The sequence below is a fragment of the Balaenoptera musculus genome, chromosome X (assembly GCF_009873245.2).
Source record: "Balaenoptera musculus isolate JJ_BM4_2016_0621 chromosome X, mBalMus1.pri.v3, whole genome shotgun sequence".
Classification (NCBI taxonomy): domain Eukaryota; kingdom Metazoa; phylum Chordata; class Mammalia; order Artiodactyla; family Balaenopteridae; genus Balaenoptera; species Balaenoptera musculus.
In genome coordinates, this window is record NC_045806.1 from 100,713,251 (window position 1) to 100,734,873 (window position 21,623).

The 21,623-nt window shown below is 40.9% G+C and overlaps 1 protein-coding gene and 1 long non-coding RNA gene across 3 annotated transcripts in view; both read right to left on the reverse strand.

The window, feature by feature from the left end:
- On the reverse strand, positions 1–15,068 carry LOC118888587. Its single transcript, XR_005018333.1, has 3 exons — positions 15,031–15,068; positions 14,687–14,729; positions 1–1,488 (listed from the first exon to the last, which is right to left on the reverse strand). It is a non-coding gene; the product is annotated as an uncharacterized LOC118888587 (long non-coding RNA).
- LOC118888585 (pre-mRNA-splicing factor CWC22 homolog) overlaps positions 15,062–21,623 on the reverse strand; it is a 14,489-nt gene continuing 7,927 nt past the window's right edge. Inside the window, exons 1-4 of one of the 2 annotated variants that reach the window (XR_005018332.1) lie at positions 18,833–18,870; positions 17,419–17,489; positions 17,097–17,237; positions 15,062–15,099 (exon numbers count right to left, since the gene is read on the reverse strand). Coding sequence is in view for 1 of the 2 variants with exons in the window: in XM_036839828.1 (XP_036695723.1) it covers positions 15,571–15,620; positions 17,097–17,237; positions 17,419–17,489 (262 nt within the window). In the remaining variant the exon portion in view is untranslated. Of the gene's footprint in view, positions 15,100–15,492; positions 15,621–17,096; positions 17,238–17,418; positions 17,490–18,832; positions 18,871–21,623 lie in introns of those variants that run through there. The other variant, XM_036839828.1, reaches the window with a different exon arrangement.

The window sequence follows — 21,623 nt, forward strand, 5'->3', positions numbered from 1 at the left end:
TAACATCCATATATTTAATTTCATCCACATCTCAGAATACTGAACATTTGTGATTTTCTTCTCTCAGAAAGGAGCTTGCAAGACACATGGATGATACTGAAGCCAGGGTGCAGGTGAGTAAACCTGAAAAAAACAACCTGGCAGGGCAGCCATCCTAAAACCTGCTTTGGGACTTGGACATCTTTGTCATGGATATTCTCACGTTGGTTTGTTTTTATTGCCTTTTCCATCATTGGAAAATAAGTTTTTGAACCTTGGGGGCTTTAAGGGGTAGTAAATGGGATCAGTAAATTCCAGTTTATGGAAACTGCCCATCATTCCCAAAGAAGAAAAAATAGAACAGAGCCACTTTTCCTACACCTGTGGTATCTATCCATCTGAATATATATAGATATGTGTTTTTTTCCAATAAAATTCAAGTCCTCCTAACACAAGTATCCTTTAGGGAGGATGTTAGTCCTCCTTAAAGCAATACTTCTATCTTCCATGCAGTCATGTTGGGGACTCAATCTGACCTGGAAGTATTTACATTAATGCACTGAGGAGCTGGGTTATAAGAGGGTTCAACTGTGCTAAATTATTTAAAATATTCAAAACCAAGCATAAACTCTGAGGTAAAATGAGTGATTCTGTAAATATTTCAGCACTGGTGCAAGGGAGTAATTGGTCCAGAGAACACACTATAGGAGTAACTAGCATCTGTTTAGTTGCGATGAGACGGATGGGGTTCAGAGCTTAAAGTTCAAGTCCTCCTGCTGTTGTTTTTCAGCATTTGGTAAAGCAAGGTAGGGAGTGGTAGCCCTAAAGTTGTCTTAAAAAACAAAAACAAAAAAGAACAATAATGGATAAAATTCCACTGACCCAAAAAGGGTGAAAATGAGAATTCTAATATATTGTCAAAATATGCCTTGGAGATATCACACAAAATCAATGTTACGAAACTACCAAATGCATAAATGAATATTCTCTTGAGGAACTTCTCATCTAAGGACTTTTTTCCCTTTTGGTGGTACAATTAGGAACAAGTGGGTTTTGTGGAACTCTTTGGTGCTGGTGGGGTGGCTGTCAATTCAGGGTAGATTTGGACCTGTGTTAATTTGAAGTACTTTTTCATTTCCTCAAGCAGGGGTGACTTATTTCTAGGTCATGGAATCAAGAGGTGACTACTTGAGATCACAGAAAACCATAGGTTGCATCAAGGAAGTATTGATAGGAGGAAAAATCAGGATGAGCTTATTATTAGCTTTGCTGCAGAGAGTGTGTGTGAGGGCAGTGATGGACACGGGCTGCAGAGCTGGTGGTGGGGTCTGGAAAGCAGTGCTGGCAGCCTAAGGCCACGGGCTGGGCTCACAGTCAGGTCTGGCCAGGGCTTGGGAGGCCCAGGCCTCTGCTTTCTCAAGCAGGCAAAGCAAGCTCAGAGGAAAAGAAATACTGAAGTTTTGGTGACTTGCTTCTCCTGGGTTTACGTAGTGGTCTCTTAGTGGAGTTCTGAAGGGAAAAGGAACCACAAGAAACAAATAAGGAAAAAGAATGTTCTCATCTATTTCCAAACTACAGCATGAACCCCAAAGAACCTCCTTTTCTCTCTTTTTTTTAAATTGAGGTATAATTGATATACATTAGTTTCAGGTGTACAACATAATGATTTGATATTTGTATACATTGCGAAATGATCACCACAATAAGTCTAGTTAACATCCGTCACTACACCAAAGATTTTTTTCTTATGAAAACTTTTAAGATCTACTCTCTTAGCAACTTTCAAATTAGTACTATTAGTACTTTCAATAGTACTGTTAACTGTAGTCACCATACTGTACATTACACATCCCCATGACTTAAGTTTGTACCTTTGACCCCCTTCACCCATTTCTCCTACCTCCCACCTCTGGCAACCACCAATCTGTTCTATGAGCTTGTTTTCTTTAATTGAGGGGGGTTGTTGTTGGTTTGTTGTTTTTAGATTCCTCCATGTAAAAGTGAGATCACACATTATCTGTCTTTCTGATTTATTTCACTTAGCATAATGCCCTCAAGGTACATTCATGTTGTAGCAAGTGTAAGATTTCATTCTTTTTTTGTGGCTGAATAATATTCCACTGTATATACAGGCACACCTCATTTATTGTGCTTCACTTTATTGCACTTTGCAGATATTGCGTTTTTTCTTTTTTTTTAAACAAATTGAAGATTTGTGGCCGCCCTGCATCAAGCAAGTCCACTGGTGCCATTTTTCCAACAGCATTTGCTCACTTCTTGTCTCTGTGTCACATTTTGGTAATTCTGGTGATATTTCAAACATTTTCATCATCATATATTTGTTATAGTGATCTGTGATCAGTGATCTCTGTTTCTATTGCAGAAATATTACAATTTGCTGAAGGCTCAAGATGGTGGTTAGCATTTTTAGCAATAAAGTATTTTTTTTCTTCACAGCTTAAACAACAGAAATTTATTTATTTATTTTTTATTGTTTTTTTAACATCTTTATTGGAGTATAATTGCTTTACATTGCTGTTAATTTCTGCTTTATAACAAACTAAATTGGTTATACGTATACATATGTCCCCATATCTCTTCCTTCTTGCATCTCCCTCCCTTCCACCCTCCCTATCCCACCCCTCTAGGTGGTCACAAAGCACCGAGCTGATCTCCCTGTGATTTGCGGCTGCTTCCCACTAGCTATCTATTTTACGTTTGATAGTGTATATATGTCCATGCCACTCTCTCACTTTGTCACAGTTTACCCTTCCCCCTCCCCATATCCTCAAGTCCATTCTCTAGCAGGTATGCATCTTTATTCCCATCTTGCCCCTAGGTTCTTCATGACCATTTTTTTTTCAGATTCCATATATATGTGTTAGCATATGGTATTTCTTTTTGTCTTTCTGACTTACTTCACTCTGTATGACAGACTCTAGGTCCATCCACCTCACTACAGATAACTCAGTTTCGTTCCTTTTTATGGCTGAGTAATATTCCATTGTATATATCTGCCACATCTTCTTTTTTTTTTAAACATCTTTATTGGAGTATAATTGCTTTACAATGGTGTGTTAGTTTCTGCTTTATAACAAAGTGAATCAGTTATACACATACATATGTTCCCATATCTCTTCCCTCTTGCGTCTCCCTCCCTCCCACCCTCCCTATCCCACCCCGCTAGGTGGTCACAAAGCACCGAGCTGATCTCCCTGTGCTGCTATACGGCTGCTTCCCACTAGCTATCTATTTTACATTTGGTAGTGTATATATGTCCATGCCACTCTCTCACTTTGTCACAGCTTACCCTTCCCCCTCCCCATATCCTCAAGTCCATTCTCTAGTAGGTCTGTCTTTATTCCCGTCTTGCCACTAGGTTCTTCATGACCTTTTTTTTTTCCCTTAGATTCCATATATATGTGTTAGCATATTGTATTTGTTTTTCTCTTTCTGACTTACTTCACTCTGTATGACAGACTCTAACTCCATCCACCTCACTATAAATACCTCCATTTCATTTCTTTTTATGGCTGAGTAATATTCCATTGTGTATATGTGCCACATCTTCTTTATCCATTCATCTGATGATGGGCACTTAGGTTGCTTCCATGTCCTGGCTATTGTAAATAGAGCTGCAATGAACATTTTGGTACATGACTCTTTTTGAATTATGGTTTTCTCAGGGTATATGCCCAGTAGTGGGATTGCTGGGTCATATGGCAGTTCTATTTTTAGTTTTTTAAGGAACCTCCATACTGTTCTCCATAGTGGCTGTATCAATTTACATTCCCACCAACAGTGCAAGAGGGTTCCCTTTTCTCCACACCCCCACCAGCATATATTGTTTGTAGATTTTTTTTTAAATTATTTATTTTTTTATTTATTTATTTTTGGCTGTGTTGGGTCTTCGTTTCTGTGTGAGGGCTTTCTCTAGTTGCGGCGAGTGGGGGCCACTCTTCATCGCGGTGCGCGGGCCTCTCACTATCGCGGCCTCTCTTGTTGCGGAGAACAGGCTCCAGATGCGTAGGCTCAGTAATTGTGGCTCACGGGCCTAGTTGCTCCGCGGCATGTGGGATCTTCCCGGACCAGGGCTCGAACCCGTGTCCCCTGCATTGGCAGGCAGATTCTCAACCACTGCACCACCAGGGAAGCCCCTGTTTGTAGATTTTTTGATGATGGCCATTCTGACCGGTGTGAGATGATATCTCATTGTAGTTTTGATTTGCATTTCTCTAAAGATTAATGATGTTGAGCATTCTTTCATGTGTCTGTTGGCAATCTGTATATCTTCTTTGGAGAAATGTCTATTTAGGTCTTCTGCCCATTTTTGGATTGGGTTCTTTGTTTTTTTAATATTGAGCTGCATGAGCTGTTTGTAAATTTTGGAGATTAATCCTTTGACAGTTGCTTCATTTACAAATATTTTCTTCCATTCTGAGGGTTGTCTTTTTGTCTTGTTTATGGTTTCCTTTGCTGTGCAAACGCTTTGAAGTTTCATTAGGTCCCATTTGTTTATTTTGATTTTTATTTATATTTCTCCAGGAGGTGGGTCAAAAAGGATCTTGCTGTGATTTATGTCATAGAGTGTTTTGCCTGTTTTCCTCTAAGAGCTTGATGGTGTCTGGCCTTACACTTAGGTCTTTAATCCATTTTGAGTTTATTTTTGTGTATGGTGTTAGGGAGTGTTCTAATTTCATTCTTTTACTTGTAGCTGTCCAGTTTTCCCAGCACCACTTATTGAAGAGGCTATCTTTTCTCCACTGTATATTTTTGCCTCTTTTTTTTTAACATCTTTATTGGAGTATAATTACTTTACAATGGTGTGTTAGTTTCTGCTTTATAACAAAGTGAATCGGTTATACATATACATATGTTCCCATATCTCTTCCCTCTTGCATCTCCCTCCTTCACACCCTCCCTATCCCACCACTCTAGGTGGTCACAAAGCACAGAGCTGATCTCCCTGTGCTATGTGGTTGCTTCCCACTAGCTATCTATTTTACGTTTGGTAGTGTATATATGTCCATGCCACTCTCTCACTTTGTCACAGCTTACCCTTCCCCCTCCCCATATCCTCAAGTCCATTCTCTAGTAGGTCTGTGTCTTTATTCCCATCTTGCCACTAGGTTCTTCATGACCTTTTTTTTTTCCCCTTAGATTCCATATATATGTGTTAGCATACTGTATTTGTTTTTCTCTTTCTGACTTACTTCACTCTGTATGACAGACTCTAACTCCATCCACCTCACTACAAATACCTCCATTTCATTTCTTTTTATGGCTGAGTAATATTCCATTGTATATATGTGCCACATCTTCTTTATCCATTCATCCGATGATGGACACTTAGGTTGCTTCCGTGTCCTGGCTATTGTAAATAGAGCTGCAATGAACATTTTGGTACATGACTCTTTTTGAATTATGGTTTTCTCAGGGTATATGCCCAGTAGTGGGATTGCTGGGTCGTATGGCAGTTCTATTTTTAGTTTTTTAAGGAACCTCCATACTGTTCTCCATAGTGGCTGTATCAATTTACATTCCCACCAACAGTGCAAGAGGGTTCCCTTTTCTCCACAGCCTCTCCAGCATTTATTGTTTCTAGATTTTTTGATGATGGCCATTCTGACCGGTGTGAAATGATATATCATTGTAGTTTTGATTTGCATTTCTCTAATGATTAATGATGTTGAGCATTCTTTCATGTGTTTGTTGGCAATCTGTATATCTTCTTTGGAGAAATGTCTTTTTAGGTCTTCTGCCCATTTTTGGATTGGGTTGTTTTTTTTGATATTGAGCTGCATCATGAGCTGCTTGTACATTTTGGAGATTAATCCTTTGTCAGTTCCTTCATTTGCAAATATTTTCTCCCATTCTGAGGGTTGTCTTTTGGTCTTGTTTATGGTTTCCTTTGCTGTGCAAAAGCTTTTAAGTTTCATTAGGTCCCATTTGTTTATTTTTGTTTTTATTTCCATTTCTCTAGGAGCTGGGTCAAAAAGGATCTTGCTGTGATTTATGTCATAGAGTGTTCTGCCTATGTTTTCCTCTAAGAGTTTGACAGTGTCTGGCCTTACATTTAGGTCTTTAATCCATTTTGAGTTTATTTTTGTGTATGGTGTTAGGGAGTGTTCTAATTTCATACTTTTACATGTACCTGTCCAGTTTTCCCAGCACCACTTATTGAAGAGGCTGTCTTTTCTCCACTGTATATGCTTGCCTCCTTTATCAAAGATAAGGTGACCATATGTGCGTGCGTTTATCTCTGGGCTTTCTATCCTGTTCCATTGATCTATATTTCTGTTTTTGTGCCAATACCATACTATCTTGATTACTGTAGGTTTGTAGTATAGTCTGAAGTCAGGGAGTCTGATTCCTCCAGCCCTGTTTTTCTTTCTCAAGATTGCTTTGGCTATTCAGGGTCTTTTGTGTTTCCATACAAATTGTGAAATGTTTTGTTCTAGTTCTGTGAAAAATGTCAGTGGTAGTTTGATAGGGATTGCATTGAATCTGTAGATTGCTTTGGGTAGTAGAGTCATTTTCACAATGTTGATTCTCCCAATCCAAGAACATGGTATATCTCTCCATCTATTTGTATCATCTTTAATTTCTTTCATCAGTGTCTTATAATTTTCTGAATACAGGTCTTTTGTGTCTCTTTAGGTAGGTTTATTCCTAGATATTTTATTCTTTTTGTTGCAGTGGTAAATGGGAGTGTTTTCTTAATTTCACTTTCAGATTTTTCATCATTAGTGTATAGGAATGCAAGAGATTTCTGTGCATTAATTTTGTATCCTGCAACTTTACAAAATTCATTGATTAGCTCTAGTAGTTTTCTGGTAGCATCTTTAGGATTCTCTATGTATAGTATCATGTCATCTGCAAACAGTGACAGCTTTACTTCTTCTTTTCCGATTTGGATTCCTTTTATTTCTTTTTCTTCTCTGATTGCTGTGGCTAACACTTCCAAAACGATGTTGAATAACAGTGGGGAGAGTGGGCAACCTTGTCTTCTTCCTGATCTTAGTGGAAATGGTTTCAGTTTTTCACCACTGAGGACAATGTTGGCTGTGGGTTTCTCATATATGGCCTTTATTATGTTGAGGAAAGTTCCCTCTATGCCTACTTTCTGGAGGTTTTTTATCATAAATGGGTGTTCAATTTTGTCACAAGCTTTCTCTGCATCTATTGAGATGATCATATGGTTTTTCCCCTTCAATTTGTTAATATGGTATCACGTTGATTGATTTGCGTATACTGAAGAAGCCTTGCATTCCTGGGATAAACCCCACTTGATCATAGCGTATGATCCTTTTAATGTGCTGTTGGATTCTGCTTGCTAGTATTTTGTTGAGGATTTTTGCATCTATGTCCATCAGTGATATTGGCCTGTAGTTTTCTTTCTCTGTGACATCTTTGTCTGGTTTTGGTATCAGAGTAATGGTGGCCTCGTAGAATAAGTTTGGGAGTGTTCCTCCCTCTGCTATATTTTGGAAGAGTTTGAGAAGGATAGGTGTTACCTCTTCTCTAAATGCTTCATAGGATTCGCCTGTGAAGCCATCTGGTCCTGGACTTTTTTTTGTTGGAAGATTTTTAATCACAGTTTCAATTTCAGTGCTTGTGATTGGTCTGTTCATATTTTCTGTTTCTTCATGGTTCAGTCTTGGAAGGTTGTGCATTTCTAAGAATTTGTCCATTTCTTCCAGGTTATCCATTTTATTGGCATAGAGTTGCTTGTAATAATCTCTCATGATCCTTTGTATTTCTGCAGTGTCAGTTGTTACTTCTCCTTTTTTATTTCTAATTCTATTGATTTGAGTCTTCTCCCTTTTTTTCTTGATGAGTCTGGCTAATGGTTTATCAATTTTTTTTATCTTCTCAAAGCACCAGCTTTTAGTTTTATTGATCTTTGCTATCGTTTCCTTCATTTCTTTTTCATTTATTTCTGATCTGATCTTTATGATTTCTTTCCTTCTGCTAACTTTGGGGGTTTGGGGTTTTTTGTTCTTCTTTCTCTAACTGCTTTAGGTGTAAGGTTAGGTTGTTTATTTGAGATGTTTCTTGTTTCTTAAGGTAGGATTGTATCACTATAAACTTCCTGCTTAGAACTGCTTTTGCTGCATCCCACAGGTTTTGGGTCATCGCGTTTTCATTGTCATTTGTTTCTAGGTAGTTTTTGATTTCCTCTTTGATTTCTTCAGTGATCACTTGGTTATTAAGCAGTGTGTCATTTAGCCTCCATGTGTTTGTATTTCTTACAGATTTTTTCCTGTAATTGATATCTAGTCTCATGGCGTTGTGGTCGGAAAAGATACTTGATAACATTTCAGTTTTCTTAAATTTACCAAGGCTTGATTTGTGACCCAAGATATGATCTATCCTGGAGAATGTTTCATGAGCACTTGAGAAGAATGTGTATTCTGTTGTTTTTGGATAGAATGTCCTATAAATATCAATTAAGTCCATCTTGTTTAATGTATCATTTAAAGCTTGTTTCCTTATTTATTTTCATTTTGGATGATCTGTGCACTGGTGAAAGTGGGGTGTTAAAGTCCCCTACTATGATTGTGTTACTGTCGATTTCCCCTTTTATGGCTGTTAGTATTTGCCTTATGTATTGAGGTGCTCCTATGTTGGGTGCATAAATATTTACAACTGTTACATCTACTTCTTGGATTGATCCCTTGATCATTATGTAGTGTCCTTCTTTGTCTCTTGTAATAGTCTTTGTTTTAAAGTCTACTTTGTCTGATATGAGAATTGCTACTCCAGCTTTCTTTTGATTTCCACTTGCATGGAATATCTTTTTCCATCCCCTCACTTTCAATCTGTATGTGTCCCTAGGTCTGAAGTGGCTCTCTTGTAGACAGCATATATATGTGTCTTGTTTTTTATCCATTCAGTCAATCTATGTCTTTTGGTGGGAGCATTTAATCCATTTACATTTAAGGTAATTATTGATATGTATGTTCCTATTACCATTTTCTTAATTGTTTTGGGTTTATTATTGTAGGTCTTTTCCTTCTCTTGTGTTCCCGGCCTAGAGAAGTTCCTTTAGCATTTATTGTAAAGTTGGTTTGGTGGTGCTGAATTCTCTTAGCTTTTGCTTGTCTGTAAAGGTTTTAATTTCTCCGTCAAATCTGAATGAGATCCTTGCTGGGTAGAGTAATCTTGGTTGTAGGTTTTTCTCCTTCATCATTTTAAATATGTCCTGCCACTCCCTTCTGGCTTGCAGAGTTTCTGCTGAAAGATCAGCTGTTAACCTTAGGGGGATTCCCTTGTGTGCTATGTGTTGTTTTTCCCTTGCTGCTTTTAATATGTTTTCTTTGTATTTAATTTTTGGTAGTTTGATTAATATGTGTCTTGGCGTGTTTCTCCTTGGATTTATCCTGTATGGGACTCTCCGTGCTTCCTGGACTTGATTAACTATTTCCTTTCCCATATTAGGGAAGTTTTCAACTCTAATCTCTTCAAATATTTTCTCAGTCCCTTTCTTTTTCTCTTCTTCTTCTGGGACCCCTATAATTCGAATGTTGGTGCATTTAATGTTGTCCCAGAGGTCTCTGAGACTGTCCTCAGTTCTTTTCATTCTTTTTTCTTTTTTCTGCTCTGCAGTTATTTCCACTATTTTATCTTCCAGGTCACTTATCCGTTCTTCTGCCTCAGTTATTCTGCTATTGATCCCTTCTAGAGAATTTTAAATTTCATTTATTGTGTTGTTCATCACTGTTTGTTTGCTCTTTAGGTCTTCTAAGTCCTTGTTAAACGTTTCTTGTATTTTCTCCATTCTATTTCCAAGATTTTGGATCATCTTTACTATCACTATTCTGAATTCTTTTTCAGGTAGACTGCCTCTTTCCTCTTCATTTGTTAGGTCTGGTGGGTTTTTGCCTTGCTCCTTCATCTGCTGTGTGTTTCTCTGTCTTCTCATTTTGCTTATCTTACTGTGTTTGGGGTCTCCTTTTCGCAGGTTGCAGGTTCGTAGTTCCCGTAGTTTTTGGTGTCTGTCCCCAGTGGCTAAGGTTGGTTCAGTGGGTTGTGTAGGCTTCCTGGTGGAGGGGACTAGTGCCTGTTCTGGTGGATGAGGCTGGATCTTGTCTTTCTGGTGGGCAGGTCCACGTCTGGTGGTGTGTTTTGGGGTGTCTGTGGCCTTATTATGATTTTAGGAAGCCTCTGTGCTAATGGATGGGGTTGTGTTCCTGTCTTGCTAGTTGTTTGGCATACTGTGTCCAGCACTGTACCTTGCTGGTCGTTGAGTGGAGCTGGGTCTTGGCGTTGAGATGAAGATCTCTGGGAGATTTTCGCCGTTTGATATTACATCGAGCTGGGCGGTCTCTTGTGGACCAGTGTCCTGAACGTGGCTCTCCCACCTCAGTGGCACAGCCCTGACGCCTGGCTGGAGAACCAAGAGCCTGTCCTCCACACAGCTCAGAATAAAAGGGAGGAAAAAAAGAAAGAAAGAAAGAAGATAAAATAAAGTTATTAAAATAAAAAATTAAGAAAAAAAATGTTTTAATAATAAAAAAAAAACGGACAGAGAGAACCCTAGGACAAATGGTAAAAGCAAAGCTATACAGACAAAATCACACACAGAAGCATATACATACACACTCACAAAAAGAGAAAAAGGGAAAATATATATATCGTTGCTCCCAAAGTCCACCTCCTCAATTGGGGATGATTTGTTGTCTATTCAGGTATTCCACAGATGCAGGGTACATCAAATTGATTGTGGAGATTTAATCCGCTGCTCCTGAGGCTGCTGGGAGAGATTTCCCTTTCTCTTTTTTGTTCGCACAGCTCCCGGGGTTCAGCTGTGGATTTGGACCTGCCTCTGTGTGTAGGTCGTCTGAGGGCGTCTGTTCTTCGCTGACAGGATGGGGTTAAAGCAGCAGCTGATTCGGGGGCTCTGGTTCGCTCAGGCTGGGGGAAGGGAGGGGTACAGATGCGGGGTGAGCCTGTGGCGGCAGAGGCCGGCGTGACGTTGCACCAGCTTGAGGCGCGCCATGCGTTCTCCCGGGGAAGTTGTCCCTGGATCACGGGACCCTGGCAGTGGCGGGCTGCACAGGCTCCCAGGAGGGGCAGTGTGGATAGTGACCTGTGCTTGCACACAGGCTTCTTGGTGGCTACAGCAGCAGCCTTAGCGTCTCATGCCCATCTCTGGGGTCTGTGTTGATAGCCACGGCTCACGCCCATCTCTGGAGCTCCTTTAAGCTGCGCTCTTAATCCCCTCTCCTCGTGCACCAGGAAACAAAGAGGCAAGAAAAAGTCTCTTGCCTCTTCGGCAGCTCCAGACTTTTTCCCGGACTCCCTCCCGGCTAGCCGTGGCGCACTAACCCCTTCAGGCTGTGTTCACGTAGCCAACCTCCGTCCTCTCCCTGGGATCCGACCTCCGAAGCCCGAGCCTCAGCTCCCAGCCCCCCGCCCGCCCCAGCGGGTGAGCAGACAAGCCTCTCGGGCTGGTGAGTGCTGTTCGGCACCGGTTCTCTGTGCGGGAATCTCTCCGCTTTGCCCTCCGCACCCCTGTTGCTGCGCTCTCCTCCGTGGCTCCGAAGCTCCCCCCCTCCGCCACCCGCAGTCTCCGCTAGCGAAGGGGCTTCCTAGTGTGTGGAAACCTCTCCTCCTTCACACCTCCCTCCCATTGCTGCAGGTCCCGTCCCTATTCTTTTGTCTCTGTTTTTTCTTTTTTCTTTTGCCCTACCCAGGTACGTGGGGAGTTTCTTGCCTTTTGGGAGGTCTGAGGTCTTCTGCCAGCGTTCAGTATGTGTTCTGTAGGAGTTGTTCCACATGTAGTTCTGATGTACTTGTGGGGAGGAAGTTGATCTCTGTGTCTTACTCTTCCGCCATCTTGAATCTCCCCACCCATAAAGTATTTTTAAGGTATTTACGTTGTGGTATTTTTAAAATTAAAAAAAATATTTATTTATTTATTTTTGGCTGTGTTGGGTCTTCGTTGCTGTGTGCGGTCTTTCTCTAGTTGCAGTGAGCGGGCGCTACCCTTCATTGCGCGGGTTTTTCATTGCAGTGGCTTCTCTTGTTGCGGAGCATGGGCTCTAGGTGCACGGGCTTTAGTATTTGTGGCTCGCAGGCTCAGTAGTTGTGGCACGTGGGCTGTAGAGTGCAGGCTCAGTAGTTGTGGCACACGGGTGTAGTTGCTCCGTGGCATGTGGGATCTTCCCAGACCAAGGCTCGAACCCATGTCCCCTGCATTGGCAGGCGGGTTCTTAACCACTGGGCCACCAGGGAAGCCCTTTATGTTGTTTCTTAAGACATAATGCTATTGCATACCTTAATAGACTACAGTATGGTGTAAAAATAACTTTTACATGTATTAGGAAACCAAAAAATCCGTGTGGCTCACGTTATTGCGATATTCGCTTTGTTGCAGTGGTCTGGAACCACACCTACAATATCTCTGACATGTGCCTGTATACACATTTTCTTTATCCATTCATCCGTGGATAGACAATTAGGTTGTTTCCTTATCTATTGCAAATAATGCTGCAGTGAACACGGGGGTGCCACACTGTTGTTGACCTTGTTCTAAAATGCCTAGTTCCACTCTCCTGCCTTAGAACTCTTGTTGGTGTTGGGATCTCCTAGTTGAGGAGTAGGGCTGGCAGGACCTACTCCGGCAACATCACCTTCCAGCCAGAATCCTGAACCTGGAGGTAGAACCGGGTTAGCTGACAGCCCACGAAGACTGGAGGATGAGGGCAGGTTGGCACATGCAGAATTGACAGTGGTCTGCCTCTTTCCCTCCAAATTATTGGCTGGGCATAAACTGGGTTTGAATGGAGTTGAACCTAGTTAGGTTGAACTTTCTTTAGCATTAAAGACTAAGATATCAAGGCAGTGACCAGATCTTCAGCAACTCTCACGTCCCAGTAAGACAAGTCACAACCCCCCTGGGCCCCCTTGCCAGACCACCTTTCTAACTCTCAAGATGTTTCAGAGGGTGAATGACCCCTTAGTCATCCTTGAAGGAAGCCTTCTGTCTAAAAATCCAACATGTTCCTTCCTATTATTTACTTCAGACTGAAGATGGGGTTTTAAAATAGGGGCTGCTTCCCTCAGTATGACTTTGAAAGGGGTTGAGTTTTTACCATGCTCAGCTCCCCCCATCACCAGGGTGACACTGTCCCTAGTGAGGAGGGGCAGAGCAGCTGGACTGCTGTCAGCACACTAACATGTCTTTACCCTGTTACCAGGCAAAGCATTAACAGCAAGGACACAGTGCAATTCACTAGCTGGTTTGCATGTAGGACATGGAAAATAGTTAAAGAATACTAAAAGTGGGAGGACAGGAACAAAGCAATAAGCCTAGACCAGAGCTTGGCACATATAGCCTACGATCACTAAGGGTGGGCTGAAGGGAGGGGTGCAGTATTAACTTTCCTAAGATATTTGAGCAATAATGAAATAGTTTCTTCCATTTCATCAATAGCATATAGATTTGCACGTTGTGTTTTTCTATTAAGACATTAACTGTTCAATATACTAAACCAATCCCTTTTTTCCCTCTGATTGAAGTTTTGGTTTAAGAATGGGAGGGCCAAGTGTTGGAGGTATCAGAGGGGTTTAATTCTCAGAAATACATCCCCCATGGCCATGGGTCACCCTGTCATCATAATCCTGGATGGACCCTATAATGCCATATTTATTCTGGAGCCCAACTGGAGTTGGGTTCCTCTGGTGCCACTGCAGCCCCAAATACCTGGGCCACCCATGCCATCCTTGCCTTGTCTGCCCTTGCCTCCTCCACCTATGCCTTCCTTTGGCTTAGCTTTGCTTGGCCTGGCATGGGTCCCTGTCATCAGCATTCATTTTCTAGTCCCTAGCTTGTAAGGCATGTTTTCTATGAGTTTTTCCAAAGTATTTTTTTGCCAGATTGAAATTTTTCATAGCACCTCAAGAGCAGTTCACCAAATGCCTGATAAATGAATTGAATAAATGAAAACAGTGCACTGTGTTTTTAATAGGGCATATTTTTTGTATTTTCAGTAAAGATGTGATTCTCTTGTATACTTGTTTTTATGTGCCAAATGGGGTTAGTATTATATGGATAAGAATTGCTAAGGAATGTCAAGAAGGTCTCTTTTCATGAGGTGACGTCCCTAAGCACTATCACTAGACCCTGCACTTCTCAGATACATACGCATGTAAGATGAGGTGGGAAAAGTCGCTAGTGAGAGAACAGTGTGCTGCAACATGGGGCCGAGCTCCATTCATGATGAGGAGCTCAGGCACAAGCCTGGACTCTAAAGGAACCTTCCTAAGAAATTACTATTCATAGGGCTTTATGGGAAGGTAGCATACAAATATTCACCTAGTTTTGTTCTAGATGCTCCAGATTCTGTTCACTACCCTCCCTTTTTGTGAAGGATATAGGGGAACAAACCATTCTGGCCCAAAGGAACTGCTGCTTCAAAGGGAACACAAGAGGAGCCTCCATCGAGGCCAGAAAGAGGCTCTTCTCCCTTTTCACCCCTCCCCCCACCACAGGAGCCATATTGTTGTGTCTTCCCTGGCTCAGAAGTGACAATTATGCCTTCAAATGTATTTTGTCTCATTCAGTGTCCTTGAAAGGACCCTAGATCTGACGATTAAACACTAAAAGGGAACATTTTGGTTTACTGCTGCTCGAAGCAAGAGGGAGGCCCTGATTAATATTCCAGATTAATGGATCACTGAAAAGAAGCGGTCAGACCTTGGCTTTCTTCATACTGTCTTCCTCATGTGAAACTGCCAGGCTAGAAAACAAAATAAAAATGAAGTGTGATAAGAACTGAGGAATTACTGTTAAATTTTTAGGCATAGCAATGGTAATGTGGTTATGTTTAAAAAAGAAAGAATGTCTCTCTTTTAGAGAAACATGAATTGTTTATAAATGAAATGATATCTGGGATTTGTTTCAAAATAATTGGGAGGTGGTGGCAACTTCCCACAAGTTGATAATTGTTCAAGTTGGTGATATGTACATGGGAGATCATTACACTATTCTCTATACTTGTATATATATTTGACCTTTTCCATAATAAAAATTAAAAAAACCTGATCATCTGTGTTTCTTCTTTTTCTTTTGCTGGGCTTTTTTTTTTTTGCTTTCCTTTGTATCTTCATCTGAAAATTAAAACACATTAAAATTGAAAAAAAAAGTTTACCTCTAAACATTAATACCTTTTTATAAATTTATTATTTATTTATTTATTTATTTATGGCTGTGTTCGGTCTTCGTTGCTGCATGTGGGCTTTTTCTAGTTGCGACGTGCAGGGGCTACTCTTCGTTGTGGCACACAGGCTTCTCATTGCGGTGGCTTCTCTTGTTGCGGAGCACAGGCTCTAGGCGCACAGGCTTCCATAGTTGTGGCACGTGGGCTCAGTAGTTGTGGCTCGCAGGCTCTAGAGCACAGGCCCAGTAGTTGTGGCACATGGGCTTAGTTGCTCTGTGGCATATGGGATCTTCCTGGACCAGGGCTTGAACCCAAGTCCCCTGCATTGGCAGGCAGACTCCTAACCACTGTGCCACCAGGGAAGTCCCCATGTTAATACCTTTGACCAGATAAATATGCTTTTGCTGTCCCATTTGTTATATCAGAGAAATTCACTCATCCAAACGCTTATGTCACGAACCGTGCTAGGCACTGGAAGCATAGAAATTAAAGTCACACTAGGTATTAGATGATATAGGGAATTATTAACTTACTGGGTGAGATAATGGTATTGTAGTTAAGTAGGAAAATGTCCTTTTTTAAAGCGTTGCATACAGAAATATTTAGTGTATTTTACCTTGACTATCTCAACAAAAAAATCCCTATCTGAAGCAAGTATGTCAAAATGCTAACAAATGTTAAACCTGAGTGACAAGTACTGTACATGGCATTAATAATACTACTCCCTTTACTTTTCTCAGTGTTTGAGTATTTTCATGATGTGTGTGTTTGGGGGTTCGCTTTCCAGGAGCTCATTCTAGTGGAGGAGACACAGGGAAAGAGGCAAGTAGAATCTGAGTGAGAGGGAAGCATGGGGTGCTCTGGGCATACAGAGGAGTCTCAAAATCAGGCTGATTTGGGGAGGGTGGCTGAGGAACGGTTGACCAGGAAAAGGTGACTCTTAAGCTAGTTCTTTTTAAAATCAGTTTCATTACAAAAGTAATGCATGCCCATCATAGCAATGAGTAAGCCAAGCCGCGTGCAGGGAGAGACCGGCATTGTAGGCAGATGGACTCTCTGCACCAAGCGACAGAGTCAAGAGAAAGGACGTGCAGTATCAAGGAGATGGAAAGTCATTCTTAGGCCAAAGAGGACGCTGCAGGAGAGCCACAGGGTACGTGTGATGCGAGAGATCAATCGGGATCTGACTTTACCCTGAAGGCCATGGAGAACTGCGGAAGGATTTTAAGTAGGGACCGCCATGCTCAGATTTGCGCTTCAAGAAAGCTCAGCCTTCCAGCAGTGAGGAAGAAAGGTGACAGTGAGGGCCAGGAAACCCAGGTGACATCAGAGGAAGGGGTGCCTTAGTGTAACGTGTCCCCAGAGGAGGCACCCTCTGTCAGTCATCAGCCAGGAGAGGGCGCAAAAAGGTGGCTTTTTTGTGATGTGCCGCCCCACAGGAAGTGTGACACCTAAATCAGCTGCTGGCCTGAGGGAGTCCCCTATGGTGCACCTTTTTGAAAATTGCACAAAGGCGCCCACTGAGTGTGAGAATCTCACAAAAGAGCCGCTCCACTGGGCTGAGGCAGCCCCCTGTGGCTTGGTTTGGCACCACACGTCTCACAGACTAACCCCAACTTGGTTCGGTGCCACATGCCTTGTACAGCTACACACAACCAATCTGTAGTCACATGGCTTAGGTTTGAATCCCAACTGTGTGGTCTTGGGTGCAGTACTTATAACCTGCTCTGGGCCTCCATTTCTCCATCTCTAAGATGCGTCCTTCAGTGACTGTGTGGATTAAATAGCAATAATGCATATCAAGCACTTAGCAGGGTGCCCAACACAAAGTCAGTGAGTGTTCAAAACTCTTGGCTATTATTGCTTTCAAGAACCTTCTTCTAAAATAAGCTTTCAAGAAGTACTAGTTTTGAAGCAAGGCTCACAGAAGGATGTTGGCTTTCTTACCACTGGAGTCTGTTTCAGAATCAGAGTCACTGTCACTATCATCAGAATACTTCTTGTGTTTTCTTTTAGATGATTTTTTCTTCCTCCTTTTCTTGGATCTTTCTTTTGAATGACTAGACTTCTTCTTCTTCTTCTTTTTTTCTACATAAAGTACAAATAAAAAACTAACTTCTAAAGAAGTATTTCTGAGCATCAATTTTATTGTATTAAAAATACTGAAAAGGAATTGATGAAAGGCGATTTGAGTAAAGTCTAATGTTCAACTATTTATAAACGTATTTTTTAAACTTCTCAATAAAAAAGTCCTATATTTAAAAAATACCTTCTGAAGTAGAAGCTGAAGTGGTGCTTTTCTTTGGCTCTTCGTCCTCTACTGGTGTATGTTCATCAGAGCTGAATTTAAAGAAAATTGTAGTAAGAATCAGAAAAGTGATAAAATATGGACCACAGAGTATAAAAATATACACTTAAAATTTTTCAGTAACAAATTGCTTGTCCAAGAACCATTCAAAGCCAGCACCAGACTGCTTTTGTAACATTACAGCTTATCGGCCAACCACCTTCATAATAACAGAATAATCATTTACATTTGCATAATGCTTTCGAGTTAACAAAATGTTATTCACACTGAAAGCAGCATGAAGGATTTATATTTTCAGAAGAAACCACAGGGCAAATGCAGGGAAATAGGAACCATAAGGAAAGATGAAAGAAACTGGAGATAAGAAGGCTGAGGGAAGACTTCATAATTTCATTCTACATGTGGAACAGACATATGGTACAGTAGCAACTGTTCTGTCTCCCCAGAGCAAGAACCTAACACACTACAGTATAGAGATTTCATCCTGTTGTAAGAGAATTCTGAAAATGAGTATTATTAACATTCTACAATAGCTTAAAAAGGGAATTTCCATATCACAGAGTCTTTTCCTCTCAACATCACATCTGGAATAATTTAGGTATTGCCTAGAAAATTATTTTTAGGGTGTCTTCCAACTCTAATTCTCTGATTTCAGGTTCTTATAAGGATATCTGTAAGTACAAGTTTCTAATAATAATGCTTTATCAATTAGTCACAAATTAGTTTATCTGTGAAGCACATTGTCTCAACTCAACCTAAAGTAGACACGAAAATAGAGGAGAGGGAAGCAGCAGCTAATGAATAGCACCAAAGAGAAAAGAAACAAGGAAAAAGAAGAAGTATTAAGCCTTCAGATAGTACTGTATATAGGAAAATTAACTAAACAAAACCATACTAGCATATTCATCTTTAAAAATCCCTTTGTAATGCTAAAATCTGGCGTGCAATCTGTTATTGGGTTAGTTGAAGAAAAAAAATAATTCAAAATAACATAAATGCATTATTTGTTTTAACACTGAACCCTTCTATGAATAGGAAATTAGCACTCCATGAATTATAATTTAAAAAGAACAATTAGCATGCTAAAATCCACTGGCAACATGTTTTAATTCTTAGGTATGTTCCATATTTTTAAAACTTAAGGGATATAAAAGGATAAATCACAAGAAAGAAGAAATATGTGAGATGCACTTAAAGTTCCTCACTTAATTAAAAAAATTTAAAATAGGCACTGGATTTAATAAATGTTATAAGATATTTTAAAATACATTTTAAAAAGACTTACTGTGGTTCAGGATTGTATTAGTCAGCTAGGGCTGCCATAACAAAATGCCAGAGACTGGGTGGCTTAAACAACAGAAATTTATTTTCTCACCGTTCTGGAGGTTAGAAATCCAAGATCGAGGATTGGTTCAAGATGGCGGAGCAGAAGGACGTGCTCTCACTCCCTCTTGCGAGAGCACTGGAATCACAACTAACTGCTGAACAATCATCGACAGGAAGACACTGGAACTCACCAAAAAAGATACCCCACATCCAAAGACAAAGGAGAAACCACAATGAGATGGTAGGAGGGGCGCAATCACAATAAAATCAAATCCCATAACTGCTAGGTGGGTGACTCACAAACTGGAGAATGCTTATACCACAGAAGTCCACCCACTGGAGTGAAGGTTCTGAGCCCCACGTCAGGCTTCCCAACCTGGGGGTCCGGCAACGGGAGGAGGAATTCCTAGAGAATCAGACTTTGAAGGCTAGTGGGATTTGATTGCAGGACTTTGAGAGGACTGGGGGAAACAGAGACTCCACTCTTGGAGGGCACACACAAAGTAGTGTGCACATCAGGACCTAGGGGAAGGAGGAGTGATCACATAGGAGACTGAACCAGACCTACCTGCTAGTGTTGGAGGGTCTCCTGCAGAGGCAGGGGGCAGCTGTGGCTCACCACAGGGACAAGGACACTGGCAGCAGAAGTTCTGGGAAGTCCTCCTTGGCGTGAGCCCTCCCAGAGTCCGCCATTAGCCCCACCAGAGCCTGGGTAGGCTCCAGTGTTGGGTCGCCTCAGGCCAAACAACCAACAGGGAGAGAACCCAGCCCCACCCATCAGCAGACAAGCTGGTTAAAGTTTTACTGAGCTCTGCCCACCAAGCAACAGCCAGCTCTACCCACCACCAGTCCCTCCCATCAGGAAACTTCCACAAGCCTCTTAGATAGCCTCATCCACCAGAGGGCAGACAGCAGAGGCAAGAAGAACTACAATCCTGCAGCCTGTGGAACAAAAGCCACGTTCACAGAGAGACAAGATGAAAAGGCAGAGAGGGCTATGTACAAGATGAAGGAACAAGATAAAACCCCAGAAAAACAACTAAATGAAGTGGAGATACACAGCCTTCCAGAAAAAGAATTCAGAATAATGAGAGTGAAGATGATCCAAGACCTCGGAGAAAGAATGGAGGCAAAGATCGAGAAGATGCAAGAAATGTTTAACAAAGACCTAGAAGAATTAAAGAACAAACAAACAAAGATGAACAGTACAATAACTGAAATGAAAAATACAAATTCCTAGAAGGAATCAATTACAGAATAACTGAGGCAGAAGAACGGATAAGTGATGTGGAAGACAGAATCATGGAATTCACTGCTGCAGAACAGAATAAAGAAAAAAGAATGAAAAGAAATGAAGACAGCCTAAGAGACCTCTGGGACAACATTAAATGCAACAACATTCACATTATAGGGGTCCCAGAAGAAGAAGAAGAGAGAGAGAAAGGACCAGAGAAAATATTTGAAGAGATTATAGTCGAAAACTTCCCTAACATGGGAAAGGAAATAGCCACCCAAGTGCAGGAAGCACAGAGAGTCCCATACAGGATAAACCCAAGGAGAAACACTCTGAGACACACAGTAATCAAATTAGCAAAAATTAAAGAAAAATTATTGAAAGCAGCAAGGGAAAAATGACAAATAACATACAAGGGAACTCCCATAAGGTTAACAGCTGATTTCTCAGCAGAAACTCTACAAGCCAGAAGGGAGTGAGCTGATATACTTAAAGGGATGAAAGGGAAGAACCTACAACCAAGATTACTCTACCTGGCAAGGATCTCATTCAGATTCGATGGAGAAATCAAAAGCTTTACAGACAAGCAAAAGCTAAGAGAATTCAGCACCACCAAACCAGCTCTACAACAATGCTAAAGGAACTTCTCTAAGTGGGAAACACAAGAGAAGAAAAGGACCTACAAAAAGAAACCCATAACAATTAAGAAAACAGTAATAGGAACATACATATCGATAATTCCCTTAAACATGAATGGATTAAATGCTCCAACCAAAAGACACAGGCTCGCTGAATGGATACAAAAACAAGACCCATATATATGCTGTCTACAAGAGACCCACTACAGACCTAGGGACACATACAGACTGAAAGTGAGGGGATGGAAAAAGATATTCCATGCAAATGGAAATCAAAAGAAAGCTGGAGTAGCAATACTCATATCAGGTAAAATAGACTTTAAAATAAAGAATGTTGCAAGAGACAAGGAAGGACACTACATAATATCAATCCATGAAGAAGATATAAGAATTATAAATATATATGCACCCAACATAGGAGCACCTCAATACATAAGGCAACTGCTAACAGCTATAAAAGAGGAAATCGACAGTAACACAATAATAGTGGGGGACTTTAACACCTCACTTACACCAATGGACAGATCATCCAAACAGAAAATTAATAAGGAAACACAAGCTTTAAATGACACAATAGACCAGATAGATTTAACTGATATTTATAGGACATTCCATCCAAAAACTGCAGATTACACTTTCTTCTCAACTGCGCATGGAACATTCTCCAGGATAGATCACATCTTGGGTCACAAATCAAGCCTCAGTAAATTTAAGAAAACTGAAATCATATCAAGCACCTTTTCTGACCACAATGCTATGAGATTAGAAATCAATTACAGGGAAAAAAACATAAAAAACACAAACACATGGAGGCTAAACAATACGTTACTAAATAACCAAGAGATCACTGAAGAAATTAAAGAGGAAATCAAAAAATACCTAGAGACAAATGACAATGAAAACACGACAATCCAAAACCTAGGGGACGCAGCAAAAGCAGTTCTAAGAGGGAAGTTTACAGCAATACA